The sequence below is a fragment of the Rhinolophus hipposideros genome (assembly GCF_964194185.1).
Source record: "Rhinolophus hipposideros genome assembly, chromosome: 5".
Lineage (NCBI taxonomy): Eukaryota > Metazoa > Chordata > Mammalia > Chiroptera > Rhinolophidae > Rhinolophus > Rhinolophus hipposideros.
Genome location: NC_138051.1, coordinates 79,336,900 through 79,352,107, shown reverse-complemented (window position 1 = coordinate 79,352,107; position 15,208 = coordinate 79,336,900). Strand labels below are relative to the sequence as shown.

At 46.4% G+C, this 15,208-nt stretch overlaps 1 protein-coding gene across 1 annotated transcript in view; it reads right to left on the bottom strand.

Annotated features, from left to right (window-relative positions):
* The window catches only part of JDP2 (Jun dimerization protein 2), a gene marked incomplete at its 3' end in the record, with an annotated part of 38,923 nt that overhangs the window by 14,529 nt on the left and 9,186 nt on the right, over positions 1-15,208 (bottom strand). The window contains 1 exon segment of the mRNA XM_081048985.1: positions 14,004-14,227. Coding sequence (XP_080905111.1) covers positions 14,004-14,204 — 201 coding nt within the window. The 5' untranslated portion in view covers positions 14,205-14,227.

Genomic DNA, 15,208 nt, shown 5'->3' with positions numbered 1-15,208 from the left:
CTTGCCCAGGATCCTCTTCCTGCCCCTTGTAGGGTGATATCTCCCAGGGTTCTCTCCTTAGCCTGCTGCCTTCCTCACTCCATATGTACCACCTATGGGTCATCGTTTTCATCTGCTCATGTGGTTTCATATACCACCTACACACTAATGCCAAGCAAATCTTTATTTTCAGACCAAAATATCCAACTACCAGCTGGACATTCAATCTGGCTGTCTCTCAGCCCCTCAGAATCTTTCTCCTCAATTGGAACTTCATCTCTATTCTCCACCCAGCTGGCATCACCGCCCACACCCTCACTGAAGTGAGGGAGAAACTCAGGGCCTATCCCTCACCTGCCCCTCTCCTGACCTCCAGCTTTGACCATACAGGCAGGCCATCCAATTCTACATCCTAAATCTTCCTCAGATTTGCTCCCAACTCTCCATCTGCACTGTCACTTTCCAAGCTCACTTGAGCTCTCCCCACCCCTTTTACTGGACCACCTCTCCTGAATCACCTCCTAGGAGGCCTCCTGACCTTGCATGACCATTCTCCAGCCCAGCCATCAGAGGGATCTTTCTAAAATGCAAATCTAATCCAGTTATTGGCCTTTAGGGGGGTTTTCATTACCCTCAAGCCCAAGCTCTTCAATGTGTCAAGCAAGGTTCCCCATGACTGGGCCCCACCTGCTCTTGTCTCACCTTCTATCCCTACCCTGTACTCCATGTTCCTGCAGTGCTGAGTCTCTATATACCCTACACCTCCCCAGCCTCATGCCATTGCGCCTGCTGTCCCCTTGCCTTACTTCAGGCTGTACATTCAGCTCATGCATCACCACCTACAGGAAGTCCTCTGTGATTCTCATCCCCTCTGACAGGCTGGGGAGGTGTCCCTCTGCTCCAGGCTCCCACAGAACTCTGAGCTTATCCTGGCCCCTACCGTGTGGTATTCTAGCCTCAGTTCCTGCCTCCTCCACTAAAAAGGGAATTCCATGAGGGCAAAGTCTGTGTCTTATTGACGTTTTGTGTGCCCAGCACCTTACCAAGTTTGTGTCTATCAGTAGCACTCAATAAATGTTTGCTAAAGGGAGACCTAATCCACAGAGCTGGTGTCCTAGACAAGAACCCAGGACTCCTGCTTCCCAGTTCAATGCCCTTTCCTCTTTACTCCAACTGCCCCTGAAGCCAGGCTATAACCGAACACATTCACCTACAAACAAACCCACACACTGGACTCTGTGCTCACTCAAAGCATCAAACCAGCCCAGCCAACCCCAGGTGAGGGTTCTGAACAAGAGCTGGCAGAGGCAGCGGCTCCGCCTGCCAAGATGATTCACTCAGCTCTCCTGGCTGGGGGCGCAGGTGGATAAGCAATTGCTCAGTGCACGTGGCATATGCAGGAAACGGTGGGGTGCAGCAGGGCTGCAAGCTAAGCTCTATCCTGAGGTTCTGGAACTGAGAAGACCCAAAGATCCTAGGTCCTTCATGCACCCCCGCAGGCTAGGGAACTCAAGTTCAGAGAAGGGGAGTGAGTCTGCCCAGGTCCCTGGGTCAGACAGTGACAGGAGCAACCAGAACACACTGCTCTCTGGAAAGAGGCAGGGAATGCCTTCTTCACAAACTGAAAGCCCGACTCTGCTATCATGGTTGGGCATCAGATCCCACAGGGGGATCCATCCCAATGACTGCTCTGCCTGCTCACATCTCAGCAGCAGGAAGCACTGACCTTGGCCGTCCTAAACCCCGTCCTCAGTAAAAACCTTCACCTGAGTTAAAAGAACCCATAAAACAATAGGCCACTGAGGCATGGGGCTGGTTTACATGAACAGAAAAGGGAAAGGCCATTCTCTCAGAATGCACTGGAGAACGGCCTTTTTCCACTGCTAAGAAAAGACAGCACCGTGTTTGGAACAAAGCCTGAAAAGGCTGGCTGGGCAGGGTGACACCCATCTGCAGATGGCCCTGCTAAGGAAAGAGCAAACACTTACTACAAAAGTGAGGTAGAGGCCAGGAGACATAGGAAAAATAACCTTGGCATGGGCAGAAAATCTAACATTCAATTGAAAAAGAGACTGTGATTGCCTGGAAAATCTTTTGCTGGAGAAAGGCTATTTGAAGAATGATGGCTCTTTTTTGGTTGAAATATATCTATTTCAGGCCGATCTCATATTTATGGTGTTGTTGAGGTTTGGTTTCCCACTGGCCATCAATCAATTTTCTTGCCCAATTGACAATCGCTTCAAAAGATGAGAAAAGGAGAGAAATAGTGGACCCGATAAGACCCTCCCATCCCCAAAAACAACAGGTAAGAAGCAGAATATATCGGGCTTCAGGGGAAAATCGGTTTTCTTCTAAAAAAGGGTTAATAATACAGTTCAAATTGAGTCTTTAACAATAAGAAGCAGCGTAGTATGCCTTGATTACACTGGGGCAAAAACAAAAATAAAAAACAGAGACAAGAGCTCCTGCAAAATGATGATCTACAATTAAATGAAAATGCAGTTATTGCAAAGAATATCTATGAACAGGGCTGTCCTGAAAGTCCCGAGTTGGTCAAAGTAGAAAAACATTTCAAGTACCATCATACTATTAAAGCTTTGCAAGTCATTCGTCTTTCACCATGAAGGTGAAAAACAAGGTCCTTGGCTTAATTATTCTCCACCAACGCAGTTCCGTTTAATCTGTATGCAGGCTGTGCAGCTAAAATACGAATTTCAGCCAATTTCTTTCAGGCACAAGGCACAGATGACAGACAAGTCACTGAGCCGAACGGCAACCTCTACTTTGCGAGTACTGAATGCCCCGCTAATAAAAATCCCACCCAGGTGATGTAGCCAGACAAATTCACAACCAGGGGTACCTGGCCTAGAGGATGGAAGGGTTTCACAACAAGTGATGTATGTAATGAAATGGATGCAATTCAGGTTTTGGAAATGGGGGAAGAAAGGGCTTCGCAGTACCCAGGCAGATTGGTGGGTGGGTGGGTGGGTGTGGAGATCGCTCCCCAACTGCAGTTCTTACCGCTGCCACTGTGTTTCCCCGAAAATAAGACTTAGCCGGACCATTAGCTCTAATGCATCTTTTGGAGCAAAAATTAATATAAGACCCAGTCTATTATATTATATTATATTATATTATATTATATTATATTAATTATATTATATTATATTATATTATATTATATTATATTATATTATATTATATCCGGTCTCATATTAAAAGAAGACCGGGTTTTATATTAATTTTTGCTCCAAAAGACGCATTAGGGCTGATGGTCCGGCTAGGTCTTATTTTCAGGGAAACATGGTAAGAACTTTGGGTCAGATACAGTAAATGGGGGCTCCTTTGGCAGCAGAACAATTTGATTCTCCCTTCTAAAACAATGAAGAAACCAGCCTACTGACAAGCTCAGCAGCTTAATTAATTAGGAAGTCCCTAGGGTGTGAATGCTGGCAGCCAGGAGCATCTCAAGACCTGGAAATAACTGGTTTGGAAATGCTAGGGTGTTTGCTGACTCAGAGAGCAACCTTGCCTTACGCAGAGGCAGGTACCACACACATTAATGAATACCTGAGGGTGTGTGGGTCTTTCCAGGAAACTTGAGACAGGTTTGGAGAGAAATGTGATTTTTGACTCTTGTAGCCGTTCTCAGAGACAATCATTGCCAGTCAGAGAGGGAAGGTTCAGGTCATCTAAACGTGCAGAGAGCATAAGAATCCCCTGGAAGTCTTATTACATCACAGATTTCTGGGCTCCACCCTCTAGAGAGCCTGCTTCAGTAGGGTTAGGGTGAGACCCAAGAAACTGCACTTTGAACTTGTTTCCAGACGCTGTACCCCTGCTCTGCAGACCCCACTTGGAGTAGCGCCAGTGTAAACCAGTGGATTTCAGATTGCTTTCAGCAGCAGAAGGCTCTCGTTCAAACGATACCACAATATGTTAAATACTAGATAAAGGCGGTACTGTATTAAGGGAATCACAGTTGTATTATATACTTATTAGTCTTTCACTGAGAACAATACGTTGTTTGTGGCTGATGCAAAACTTTTACCTCAGACATCAAGGGGGACAGTTGCACGTTCCTGACCGCCTCAGGATCCAGGTTATTCCTGTCTTATGTTTTCCTTGCACACACAGATCAATAGTCACACAGACTGCGTTTGTATACACACACACACACACACACACACATACACACACAGTCATGCGTTGCATAACGATGTTTTGGTCAATGATGGATCACATGTACGACTGTGGTCCCATGAGATTCTAATGGAGCTGAAACTTCCTATCGCCTGGCGATATCGTAGCTGTCATAACATCGTAGCGCAATGCATTACTCACGTGTTTGTGGTGGTGCTCGTGAAAACGAACCTGCTGCATTGCCAGTCATATAAAAATATAGCACATACAATTATGTACAGTATGTAACACTTGAGAATGATAATAAACGACTACGTTACTGGTGTACGTATGTACTAGACTATACTTTTTATCATTATTTTAGTGTGCACTTTCTACTTATAAAAAAAAATTCGCTATAAAACAGTATGCCATGTTACTGCAGCAGCTCGTACACTTTGCATTTACCGTGTCACTTGATGGCATCAGTTTTTCTTGTGCTTGATTTCATCTAGTTTTGTACAGAAACATGCTATCCAGGCTTGTAGCCTAGAAGCAGTAGGCTCTACCAGAAAGCCTTGGTATGTATAATGGCTATACCACCTAGATTTGTATAAGTGCACTCTGTGCTGTTTGCACAATGACAAGGTCACCTAATGATGCATTTCTCAGAACGTGTCCCTGTCGTTAAACAGCACATGACATATTATTTACATGTATATGTAAATAATGTTTTACCAGCTTGCCTTGCACTCAAGATGCTCATCAGTTAGAGTAGTAGCAGGAACAGCTTTGTTCTGAAGTCTGTGCAAAACAGAGTAACCTGACACCAGAGGTCACCTTGCTGGTACTCTCCAAAGTGTTAGATTTGAGGACGAAAAGGCATGAGCATGTGTGTGAATCTTGCCTTTTAAAACACAGACTAGATAAAATTATGCTTTAAAAATGAGACCCTGGAAAGTTACTTAGTCTCTCTGAGCCTCCATTCCCTAACAATCAATAGTACTAATAACACCTACCTCTGAACAGATCAAAGGAGATATGTCTACGAAGGCAGTTTGCAAACAATAAGGCGCTTTGCTTGTGTGAGACTTCTGTCCTGAACCCAGATATCCTCACTCTTTCAAAGACCTGGGCCCGTTTATACTGCACCAAGGATTTCAACCAATGGCTACAGTCTAGAACCACCTGCGGCCCCACCCAGGCCAATTGAATCCGAATCTCTGGGCTCCACATCAATATTTTTTGAAATGCTCCCCAGGGGACTCTAAAGATTAGCCAGGATTACTCCATATTTCCTCCTGAGTTCCACACAAAATCCTGCCAAACTGCTCTCATTGCTTCTGGATGGCCACTAGCAATAAAAAGGAAAGAGGAGAAAATGCCCTTAACCAGATCCCCGCTTTTTCACTGCTGTTGGCCTGACAGGGAGTTTTACTATTAGGTTGGTGCAAAAGTAATTGCGGTTTTTGCAATCATTTTTAACCTTTTAAACTGCAATTACTTTTGCACCAACCTAACAACGATAGCTACTAATTCTGGAGCACCAATACATGCTGGGTGATTTACCAACATTATCCCTTTTCATCCTCCCCATACCTCTGCGAGGTAGACATCATTCTTTCCCATTTTTAAAAGAGCTTTATCGAGATATAATTCACACATACCATACAATTCGCCCACGTAAAATATGCAATTCAACAACTTTTCATCCATTCAGAGTTGTGCAACTATCACCACAATCAATTTTAGAACATTTTCATCACCTCCAAAAGAAACCCCATACCCCTTAGCTATAATACCTACCCACTTCTCCCATCAACCCCAGCCCCAGGTACCAGGGAGCTGGTTCTCCTTCCTGACTCTATGGATTTGCTTATTCTGGACATTTCACATCAATGGTATCCTGCAATATGTGGTCCTTTGTGACTGGCTTCTTTCACTTAACACAGTGTTTTCAAGGTTCATGCATGTTGTAGCAAGTATCAGTACTTTATTCCTTTTTATGGCCAAATAATATTCCATGGCATAGGTACGCATCATATTTCGTCTGTCCGTTCATCAACTAATAGATATTTGGGTTGTTTCCACTTTTGAGATATTATAAGTAATACTGCTATGAACATTCACGCACAAATTTTTGTGTATAGTCCCCTTTCTATTGGGTATATCTATACGTAGAAATGGAACTGCTTTGTCAGATGGTATGGGTCTATGTTTCACCTTTTGAGGAGCTGCCAAACTGTTTTCTAAAATGGCTGCACCATTCCATTCCCACTGGCAGTTTACCAGGATTTCCATCTCTCCTTGACCTCACTAATACTTGTTATTATCTGTCTTTTCATTGTAGTTATTCTAGTGGGTGTGAAGTACTATCTCACTCTGGTTTTCATTTTCATTTCTTTGATGGCTGATGACGCTGGGCATCTTTTCATGTATATATTAGCCATTCACATATCTCCTTTGGAGAAATGTGCATCGAGATACTTTGCTCGTTTTTAAACTGGACTATCTGTGTTTTTATTATTGAGTTTAATAGTACTTTATATATTCTAGATACAAGTCCCTTATCAGATCCATAATTTGCAAAAATGTTCTTTCATTCTGTGGATTGTCTTTTTACTTTTTGTCCTTTGAAGCACAAAGTTTTTCATTTTGATGATGTCCAGTTTATCTATTTTTTTTTTTTTTATTTTGTTGCTTGTGGCTTTGGTGTCATATTGAATCCAAGGCCACAAAGATTTATTGCTGTTTTCTTCTAAGAGTTTGCAGGTTTAGCTCTGACATTAGGTCTATGATCCATTTTAAGTTAATTTTTGTATATGTTATGAGATAGAGTCTCTTTCCCTCCATTTTCACAACAGAGAAAATTAAAGATCGAATGTTTAGTAACCTTTCCAGACCTAAACTGTTCCAGGGCAGTGGTCCTGCTTTGCTACACTGCTTCCCAAGAGCCAAGATTTTTATTGGTGGAGGTGGGAGGGAGAGTGGTGGTTGGAAGCAAACTCCAGAGGAGCTTGCCACTGAGAACATGCACTATGCTTAGGAAAGGGGACCCTGCAGTCACACAGCGGAGCCAGGTCAACGAGCCCTAACATAGGGCAGGATGTGCATAGCCTCGAGGGGTTGCAAAACCCAGAGAAGGCCTGTTACCTCATTCCCAACACCTTCGCAGCCTGCCTGAATCTGCCCAAATGTCCTCCCAGGTCACCGAGCTCTATCCTCAGGCCTGGTTGTCTTGTGTCTTTGGGCGTAGAGGGAAGAGAGACGTGCTGGCTCCCGAGTCATTTAGCCAGAGGAGCCTCACGTGTGCGAGGCCTGTTTCCCGGCTCCAAGTCCATATTGCCAGTGGATCTGGGCATGCCAAAGCAAGATGACCAGCACAAACACAAGAGGCCACTTCGCAGGGCTGTTAAAAAAGTGATGGTTCATGGAAATTCAGCAATGACCTTAACATCACCGGAAACAAGATAAGGGGTCACACACAGCAGCTTAGGGGAAACCAGAGGGCTGGAGGGTCTGTGATGGCAACCGCGAGCTGGGCTACAGCTAAACTGTATAAACAACCACAAATAGGAAGATCTGCTCGCTTCCCTGAAACCGAAGTCACGGGCACAACACACTGGAAAGGCCACTGCTGTCAGAATTGGTAGTGCCATCCACTGCCAGTGGACTCAGGCCTACTAAAGATCATTCACAGACGCAATGTCCTGTAGGCACGGTCGTCTTTGCACACAGTGCCTCACTGAATCTTCACGATGAAACTAGGCGTTTCAGTTTCCTCCTTTTATAGATGAACAACTCATGCTCAGGAAGACCGGCTGACTTGTCCAAAGTTGTATAGGGAGTGAGCAAAGGAGCCAGACTTTGAACCCAGAAGCTTGAACCCAAGGCCAGAGCTCTTCCCCGGCCCTAGAGGCAGCCCCTCCGGATAGGAAGCCAGGATGGTGCCCTGCTCCACGACACCTGGGCACCTTCACACACTCAGGCCACTCACCAGCTCCGAGGACAAAACACCCGCAAGGAAATGAAAGCCCAAGGAACAATTTTTGAATCGATATAAGAATTCATTTGCAGAATTGACACATTTGAAAAGTGAATCATAGTCATGCCTTCCATTTCTTGTGTATCGTAGTAAGTGCCAGGCAGTATGAGAAACACTTCGCCTGCATTAGTTCATTTAATCATCACAGCAACACTTAGAGGTAGGTACTAGTATTATTCCCATCTTAAGACAGAGGCTCTAAAAAGGCAGCACGGGACTCCCTGAACTTTTCAGAGGTATCTGATTTCTGCTAAGAACATACAGATCCAGCTATGTGCCCACCACCACCTCTCCAAGGGACCCCATGCTAGGATGACAGCCAGTGTGACCAACCTATGAAGTTCAATAAGAACTTCAGGACCCCTGTGAATGCTCAAGAGATGGTATCAAAAAGACTTAATATCACAGGGACCAACGTTAAACACAGTCATGGCTGCTTTTAGCTAGCACTCATTTCTTCTCAAATTAAACTATTAAAGGGAAAAGAAAGCTAACAGCTTTTTAAAATGTGCTAACAAAGTGACAGCACTAAAATGGAAATTCAGGATTTCAAAGACAAGTCAGGAGATTCTGTTCCAAGAAGGGACAGATTGGATCTCTCTGCCAAACAAGTATGAGACTGAAAAGGCGTCTGAGTCAGGGGGAAGAAGGCCAATGCTGTTCCAAGGAGCCACAAATTAAAAGCCAATTATGCAAGGCTTGCTAAAAAATGTCAGTGGGCTGCCTTTATGTTTCAAATCACTAAAAACACAAGCATGTTTACAGCAACATTTACCCAGCACATCAGCTGGTTGCGGGCAACTTTTTATGCTCAGGTTAAACATGGGTGTACACTTTGGTCTCTTGGGGAACAAACTCTGGGAAGTCCACCTGTGGCTGAGAGTGAACACACCTTCCAAGGCCACCACCCTACAGTCCACAGATTCAAATTCACATGTTATCCAAAGGGGAAAATTTTCTAAATGTCATCCAGAGTCCCTGGCGAAACTGGGAAATGACCAGTGTGAAATCCACAAACAGCGAATTCTTCTCTCCTGTTCTGAAGATGGCGAGGATATGGATCCAGTCACATGCACACACTGACTCTTCAAGGTGACACCCAGAATGCTCCCTGACAAGGATCGGAAGAGCTTGAGAAGACATCTAATACACAGTCATCCCTGAGCTGGATTCTGCCCTCAGAGGATCTGTGTCCATGGGCCTGGGGTGGGGTCTGGAAACCTGTATTTAGAAGAAGTTTTCCAAGTAGTTTTAATGATCAGCCAAGTTTGGGAATGATTGGTTTGATTTTCATTGTGTTCTCTTTTTTCCTGCCTGAAGTCGCTTGAGTTCAGAAACAGAACAAATGGACAATGCTTCGAGGTAAGAATTGAGAGAGAAATCAAGAGACAGGAAAGTTTAAGTGACTTTTGAAGCTGACATGACATAGCTAATTAATGTTCAAACCAACAAGCATGTATGAAACACACAATCTACACAAGGCACAGCTCACAGTCTGGCTGGGTGTAAGGCAACAGGGGGCAGTAGGGACTGGGGTAAACTAAAGGCCGCATGCTAACACAGCGAGCATCTGCCACTCAGCTCCAGCTTCTGGTTGCATATAAGGGTGTGGGCCTAGAGTGGCCAGATATTCTGGTTTTTTAAAAGAAGCCAGAAAGTTCACATTTCCTGGCTTTTAAATATAGCAACTCATTCAATCAAAAAAAAGAAAAAAACCACACTGTGAGGGCCAAATGAGATTCATCTGTAGGCTGACTCCTGCCCATGGAATGACAGTTTGCAGCCTCTTTCCTAAAAGGTCATCCAATCCAATCACCCTTGAACCTGACTCCCCTCTAGAGCCTTGCAGAGTGGCACAGAGGTTGAGGGGTCTCATCTAGTAGGTGGTTAAGTGCTTGGTGTGTGTGTGTGTGTGTGTGTGTGTGTGTGTGTGTGTGTGTGTGTGTGTAAAGGTGGGGCGTGGGGCTCTGGCCTCCTCCACTCCCTACTGGAAATGCCTTCCAGGCCCAGAGTCAGGGTGTGGCCCTTGCAGCCACAGCAGCCCACTGAGAGATGACCCAGGAAGGACCACAAGCTTTAGGCCAACCAGTTGGTTGAGGCGTCCAGATGGAAGGGGCTACAGAATGAAACGTGTAGGAAGGAAAGCTCTAGAGAAAGCCAGAGAGCAAAGCTGTCTTGAAAAGGAATATTGGAAAGGAAAGAAGAACAAAGAGCAAGAAAGACGCATGGATTCCAAAAATCCTATAAGCCAGAATAGAGCATCCCCAGATTCTAGCCAGCCATCAACATCAGAAGTCTAGCCACTTACTATCGCTTGGTCTGCTTAATTTTTCTTCACATTACTAATTACCACCTGACCATTTATGTTGTATATTGATTTGCTTATTTTTATTTCTGGATGCCCCTAGTACAATATACAGCTCCAAGAGAAGGGGAGTTTGTCTCCTTTGTTTATGGTTCCGTTCCTAGTGTTTGGCACAGTACCTGGCACACATAGTAGGTGCTTAGCAAATATATGTTGGACAAATGGACTACAGGCAAGTAATTGGCACAGGAACAGTTTAGCATTATGTGTCAAACACACAATAACCATATCAGCACAAAGCACATTATCATTTACAAAACCTGTCATTTAATTCCTCCAGTTTTCTTTTCCCAAAATGCTTCATGTGTTTGGACATGGCCCAAGAGACTGCTGGCCTCTGCAAGGCAGACAGCCCAAGGGCCTCCTTGGACAGAGCTGCCCCCACAGCGGCTCGGCCCACCTCTCCAGGGCCTGGGAAATGATGCGGCTGCAGAATTGTAGGGCTTAGCACTAATTGAACCATGTCATCAAAATGATCCAGTGTTCTGGGGCCAAGGTTCATTCCACCCCACCTCCTTCCCCAGCCTGATAGAGAGGCAACCACAGCATAAGGTGAGGCTTCGACTCTAAGTTAGCTTCCCCACTGCATGACCTTGGACCTCCCCAAGCCTCGTTAACCTCATCCATCATGTGGGCATAAGAGTAAACGCAGTAATAACGTAATTACCTCAAAGGGTTCCTGTGCGAGTTCAGTGAGATATTTCATAAAGAGCACCCAGCGCTGAGCCTGGTGCTTGGCTCAGTGCCGCTAAGACTGGTGCTTGGCTCAGTGCCGCTGAGACATGGCTATCACAGCAGCAGCGTCGTCATACCACAGGCCCCGCCCCAGCACAGGCCCCGCCCCAGCACAGGCCCCGCCCCGCCACAGGCCCCACCCCGCCACAGGCCCCGCCCCACAGCTCTGCCGCTTTCTAGCGCTGTGAGCCTGAAGGACTTGACCTCTTCCCTGGACCTCAATTTCCTCTTCTCTAAAATGGGGAGAACTCGGTCACCAGAATCAGGTATGGAATAAATGAGATCATGCGTTTTAAACACTTAGCATAGGGCCTGGTACATAGCAAATGCTTCATGAATGTGAGCTAGTATCTTACTATAATTCAAACCATAAAACAAACTTTTTCCTTTTTAACAAACTTTTACTAGTCTAAAATGCCAATGTGAAAAATCCACCAAAGGCCGTTTGCCATATGCAAATAAATCTTTGGGATATAAGGTTCTGCAGCAGCAAGTTTCTCTCCCTACCCGCTTTATTTTTTAGCTGCTCTAAGAGCACCCCCACCCAGTCACCCACCTTGGGTCTGACCTAGGAAGCATTTGGAGGTCAGTTCCCAGTGCAGAGCTGACCTTACTCCACGCAGGCACAATCTCCCCGCTCCACCTGCCTCTTCACCCCCACAATGCTGCAGTCTGACAGGAGGGAGAGCACATGCAAATATGCCCTAAAAACGGCTTGTTATTTTCACCGCCTGGATGGCATGCGTTTGTGGGTGCCTGTGAAGACAGCACGTCACTGTCAGGTACAGGGCATATGCCACCAAATTGGGGGAGGCTGTGAAATGTAAAAATACCCAACGCAAATAAAGGCTCCCCGCCCGCCAAGAAAAAGGAAAGCTCCTCCAGCGCGTTTTTTCTGAAGGAAGAGGTGATAACTCCGCCCCCCAGGCAAAGTCCTACTGGGCCAGCCCCTGACCCAGGCTCTTCATCAACTCCGCAGCCTCAGCTACTGGTTTTAAATGACAATTGTACTGTGGAGTGACCCAGAAACAGGTGCTTTCAAGTTATGGGCCTGGGAAGGTGGATAGCAAAGAGCTAAAGGCAAGGGCCCTCCATAAAGAAAAGAGAACACTAAATAAGCCAGAAGTGCTATTGACAGCGCGACGATTTACAAAATCAATTCAGAACAATATAAGTACCATCAACTCTCATCTGGAAACCAACAGTCTTTAATGGGCATCTACACTGCACCTAACCCAGGTGCCTCAAGTGCAAATGTCTACAGTAGGGGCTGAGCAGTTAAGGTAAATGAAGGCAGCTGGGGGTAACAAAAGCAAAACCAACAATGGAAACCAAAGGAAGAATAGTAGGGAGGTGGGGTGGGGGCTGTGGCAAACTGGAGAGAGGAAAGGAGTGAGGGGCTCTCTCCATTCCATGGAGCTATTATCATGCCCGAACAGGGCACGGTGTGACTAGATGTCCCAATTTTTTAATCAAAGATTAAAATCCAAATTTTCAAGTGAAATGTTGGTTCAAGTTTCTTTTAAAACTCTGTGCAGGCCAAACAAAACACATCTGAGAGCCAGATCCAGCTCACAAATGGCCAGTTTGCCACCCCAGCCAAGCCCCCCAGCAGCCCTTCTTTGCAGTTTTTATGGTACTCCCGGGGGGAGGAAGGGCAGAGCAGTAGTTGTATAATCTACCCAACTCTGCCCTACGGTACCCAGACACCTTTCTCCACTCAAGAGCCAGCCCTCTGAGGAATGTCCAGGAATGTCCAGCCCTCTGAGCTCCATCCTAAAGCATGAGACCCCACCAGGCACACCGTTCCCTGTGAATGCTCCCTCATCACAGCTGCCAAACACCTGATGCTCGGCTGCTTCCCACATCGTCCCCTCCACTCCAGCCCCCAGCCACCTCTCCACCACCCACCAGCGGCTCCTTCTCCCTTCCAGGTGGGTCGCTATCCTGTCAGGCCTCTGAAGAAATGGCCCCTGCTGGGGACTTTAAGCCTTTGGACCAATAGCCAAGCCTGGGGAAGTGGCTCAGCACTGATGCTCACCCGAGCTGGGGACTTCTGCTTCTCACCTGTCCCCAGGGAAAAGCAGCTCTTCTGAAAGTAAAGCTCGTGAGAGCTGCAGCTGCCAGGGACCTGAGGAAGGACTGCTCCACGTGTGGGGCCCCTGCAAACATCATCTAAGGGGACAGTTACGAGGGGCTGAGGCCGTGCCCAGCTCTGGGAGGCCACATTCTCCTTCCTGCAATTTCCCACATTCAGCTCTAGTCTGGGGCCAAGAGGGTTCGAGCAATGACGTGACTAATGATTATTTTGAAAGATAACCCAATATTGGTATTCTCTTGTATACTTTTCAAAGTGCGTGTACCGTTCCATTATCTCCCCTGGTCCTCCCAACACCCCAGAGGTATTGCCAATATATTATTATTCATTACTGTTATTAATCACTCTTCCCTTGCCCCTCAAAGAACCAGAGACAGGTTCAACATCCTGTCCTAGCCTCGGACTTCTCAAACTTTAACCTGTCCTTGAATTCCCCAGGGGAGCTTATCAGAATTTAGATTCTGAGTCAGAAGGTCTGGGGGTAGGGGGCTGAATTCTGCATTTTTAACAAGCCATGAGGTGACATGGGTGCTACTGGTCGTCAGACCCCATGCTGAACAGCAATACTTAGGTCACACAGTGAGTGCAGGGCTCGGCCTGGGACTCTGACCCAGGCATCCTCCCCTTGACTTCGGCCTGGGAGAACAAGGCTAGCTCACCTCACTTTTCACGGGTTGGGGCCTCTTGCCCAATTTCACCTCCAGGAAGTGCAAAGGGGCGATCATGGCCCCAATGTTGCGGATGTCGGCGTATTTCAGCTCCTCTGCAGTCAGAGCCGAGCTGGGGAGTCCAGTCAGGGGGCCCAGCCCTGGCAGAGAGCCCGCAGTCACGGAAGGGTCCGGGATCTGCCCAGGCATCATAGCAGGAGGAGCAGCAGTCCAGCCTGGAGGGGGTGGGAGAAGAGCGGGACAAGCGCTGTCAGCCAGAAGAGGTGCCATGAGGGGCTTAGGCCCCGTGTCTTGCCAGGACCTCATCCTTTCACCAACGTCCCCCTGAACCCCTTCCCGACCCAGTTGCTCTTCCTGCCATTAAGTCCATGCTGTCATAAAGAAACGTGATTACTTAATTCCCACCAAGGTTATCCCTGCCACTTAAGGTAATACTTAGCCCAACCGTACACCACATGGAGTCAGCATTTGCTATGTGCTTGGCACGGCGTAATCCTTCCATTCGCCCCATAAGACCGGGTTAGTGCCCATTACGCAGAGGAAGAAGCCGAGGCTTAGAAAGATAACTCGTTCAAGACTGTACAGTTAAAACTGGAGAAGGTGGGATTTAAATCGAAATGTACTGCCTCCCAAGAGAACGAATTACTCTAACGGTGGAATCTCAAGCACCTTTGCACCTGTTTTAGAGAGAGCTATTTTTGATCTGGCATGCTGCCTCCCCTCAAATCACACATCCCGTTCTGCATACTTGTTAAGACACCCTGAATATGAAATGAAACAAATTGAAGCTCAAGTTGAATATGTGTGTAAGTGTGTGTATCTGGTATCTATGAGGAAAAGACTGAGGCAAAGGAGATGGAATTAATTAGAATGTGCTTTCCCAGTGGAGCCCAGTACCAGAAAAGTCCTCCAGGGTCTCCTGTTTATCAAACCAAACACATATTCTGGCTCTGCCAGACCTAGAAAGTTTGCAAGGGAAGATAGATTCAGGCATGAAAGAAAGACATAAATTAGACAGGTCAGCGCCAAGAGAATTGTTACTTTTTTCCTTCTTTTTAGGGGGAGAAGCTCATAAGAAATGGTCACTTTAAGGTACAGATGGCAATGCAGAAAGCTTGTCAGCCAATAAACGCAGACTTATCTGATCCCTTACAGGGATCCCATCCATCCATCCATCCATCCATCCATCCATCCAT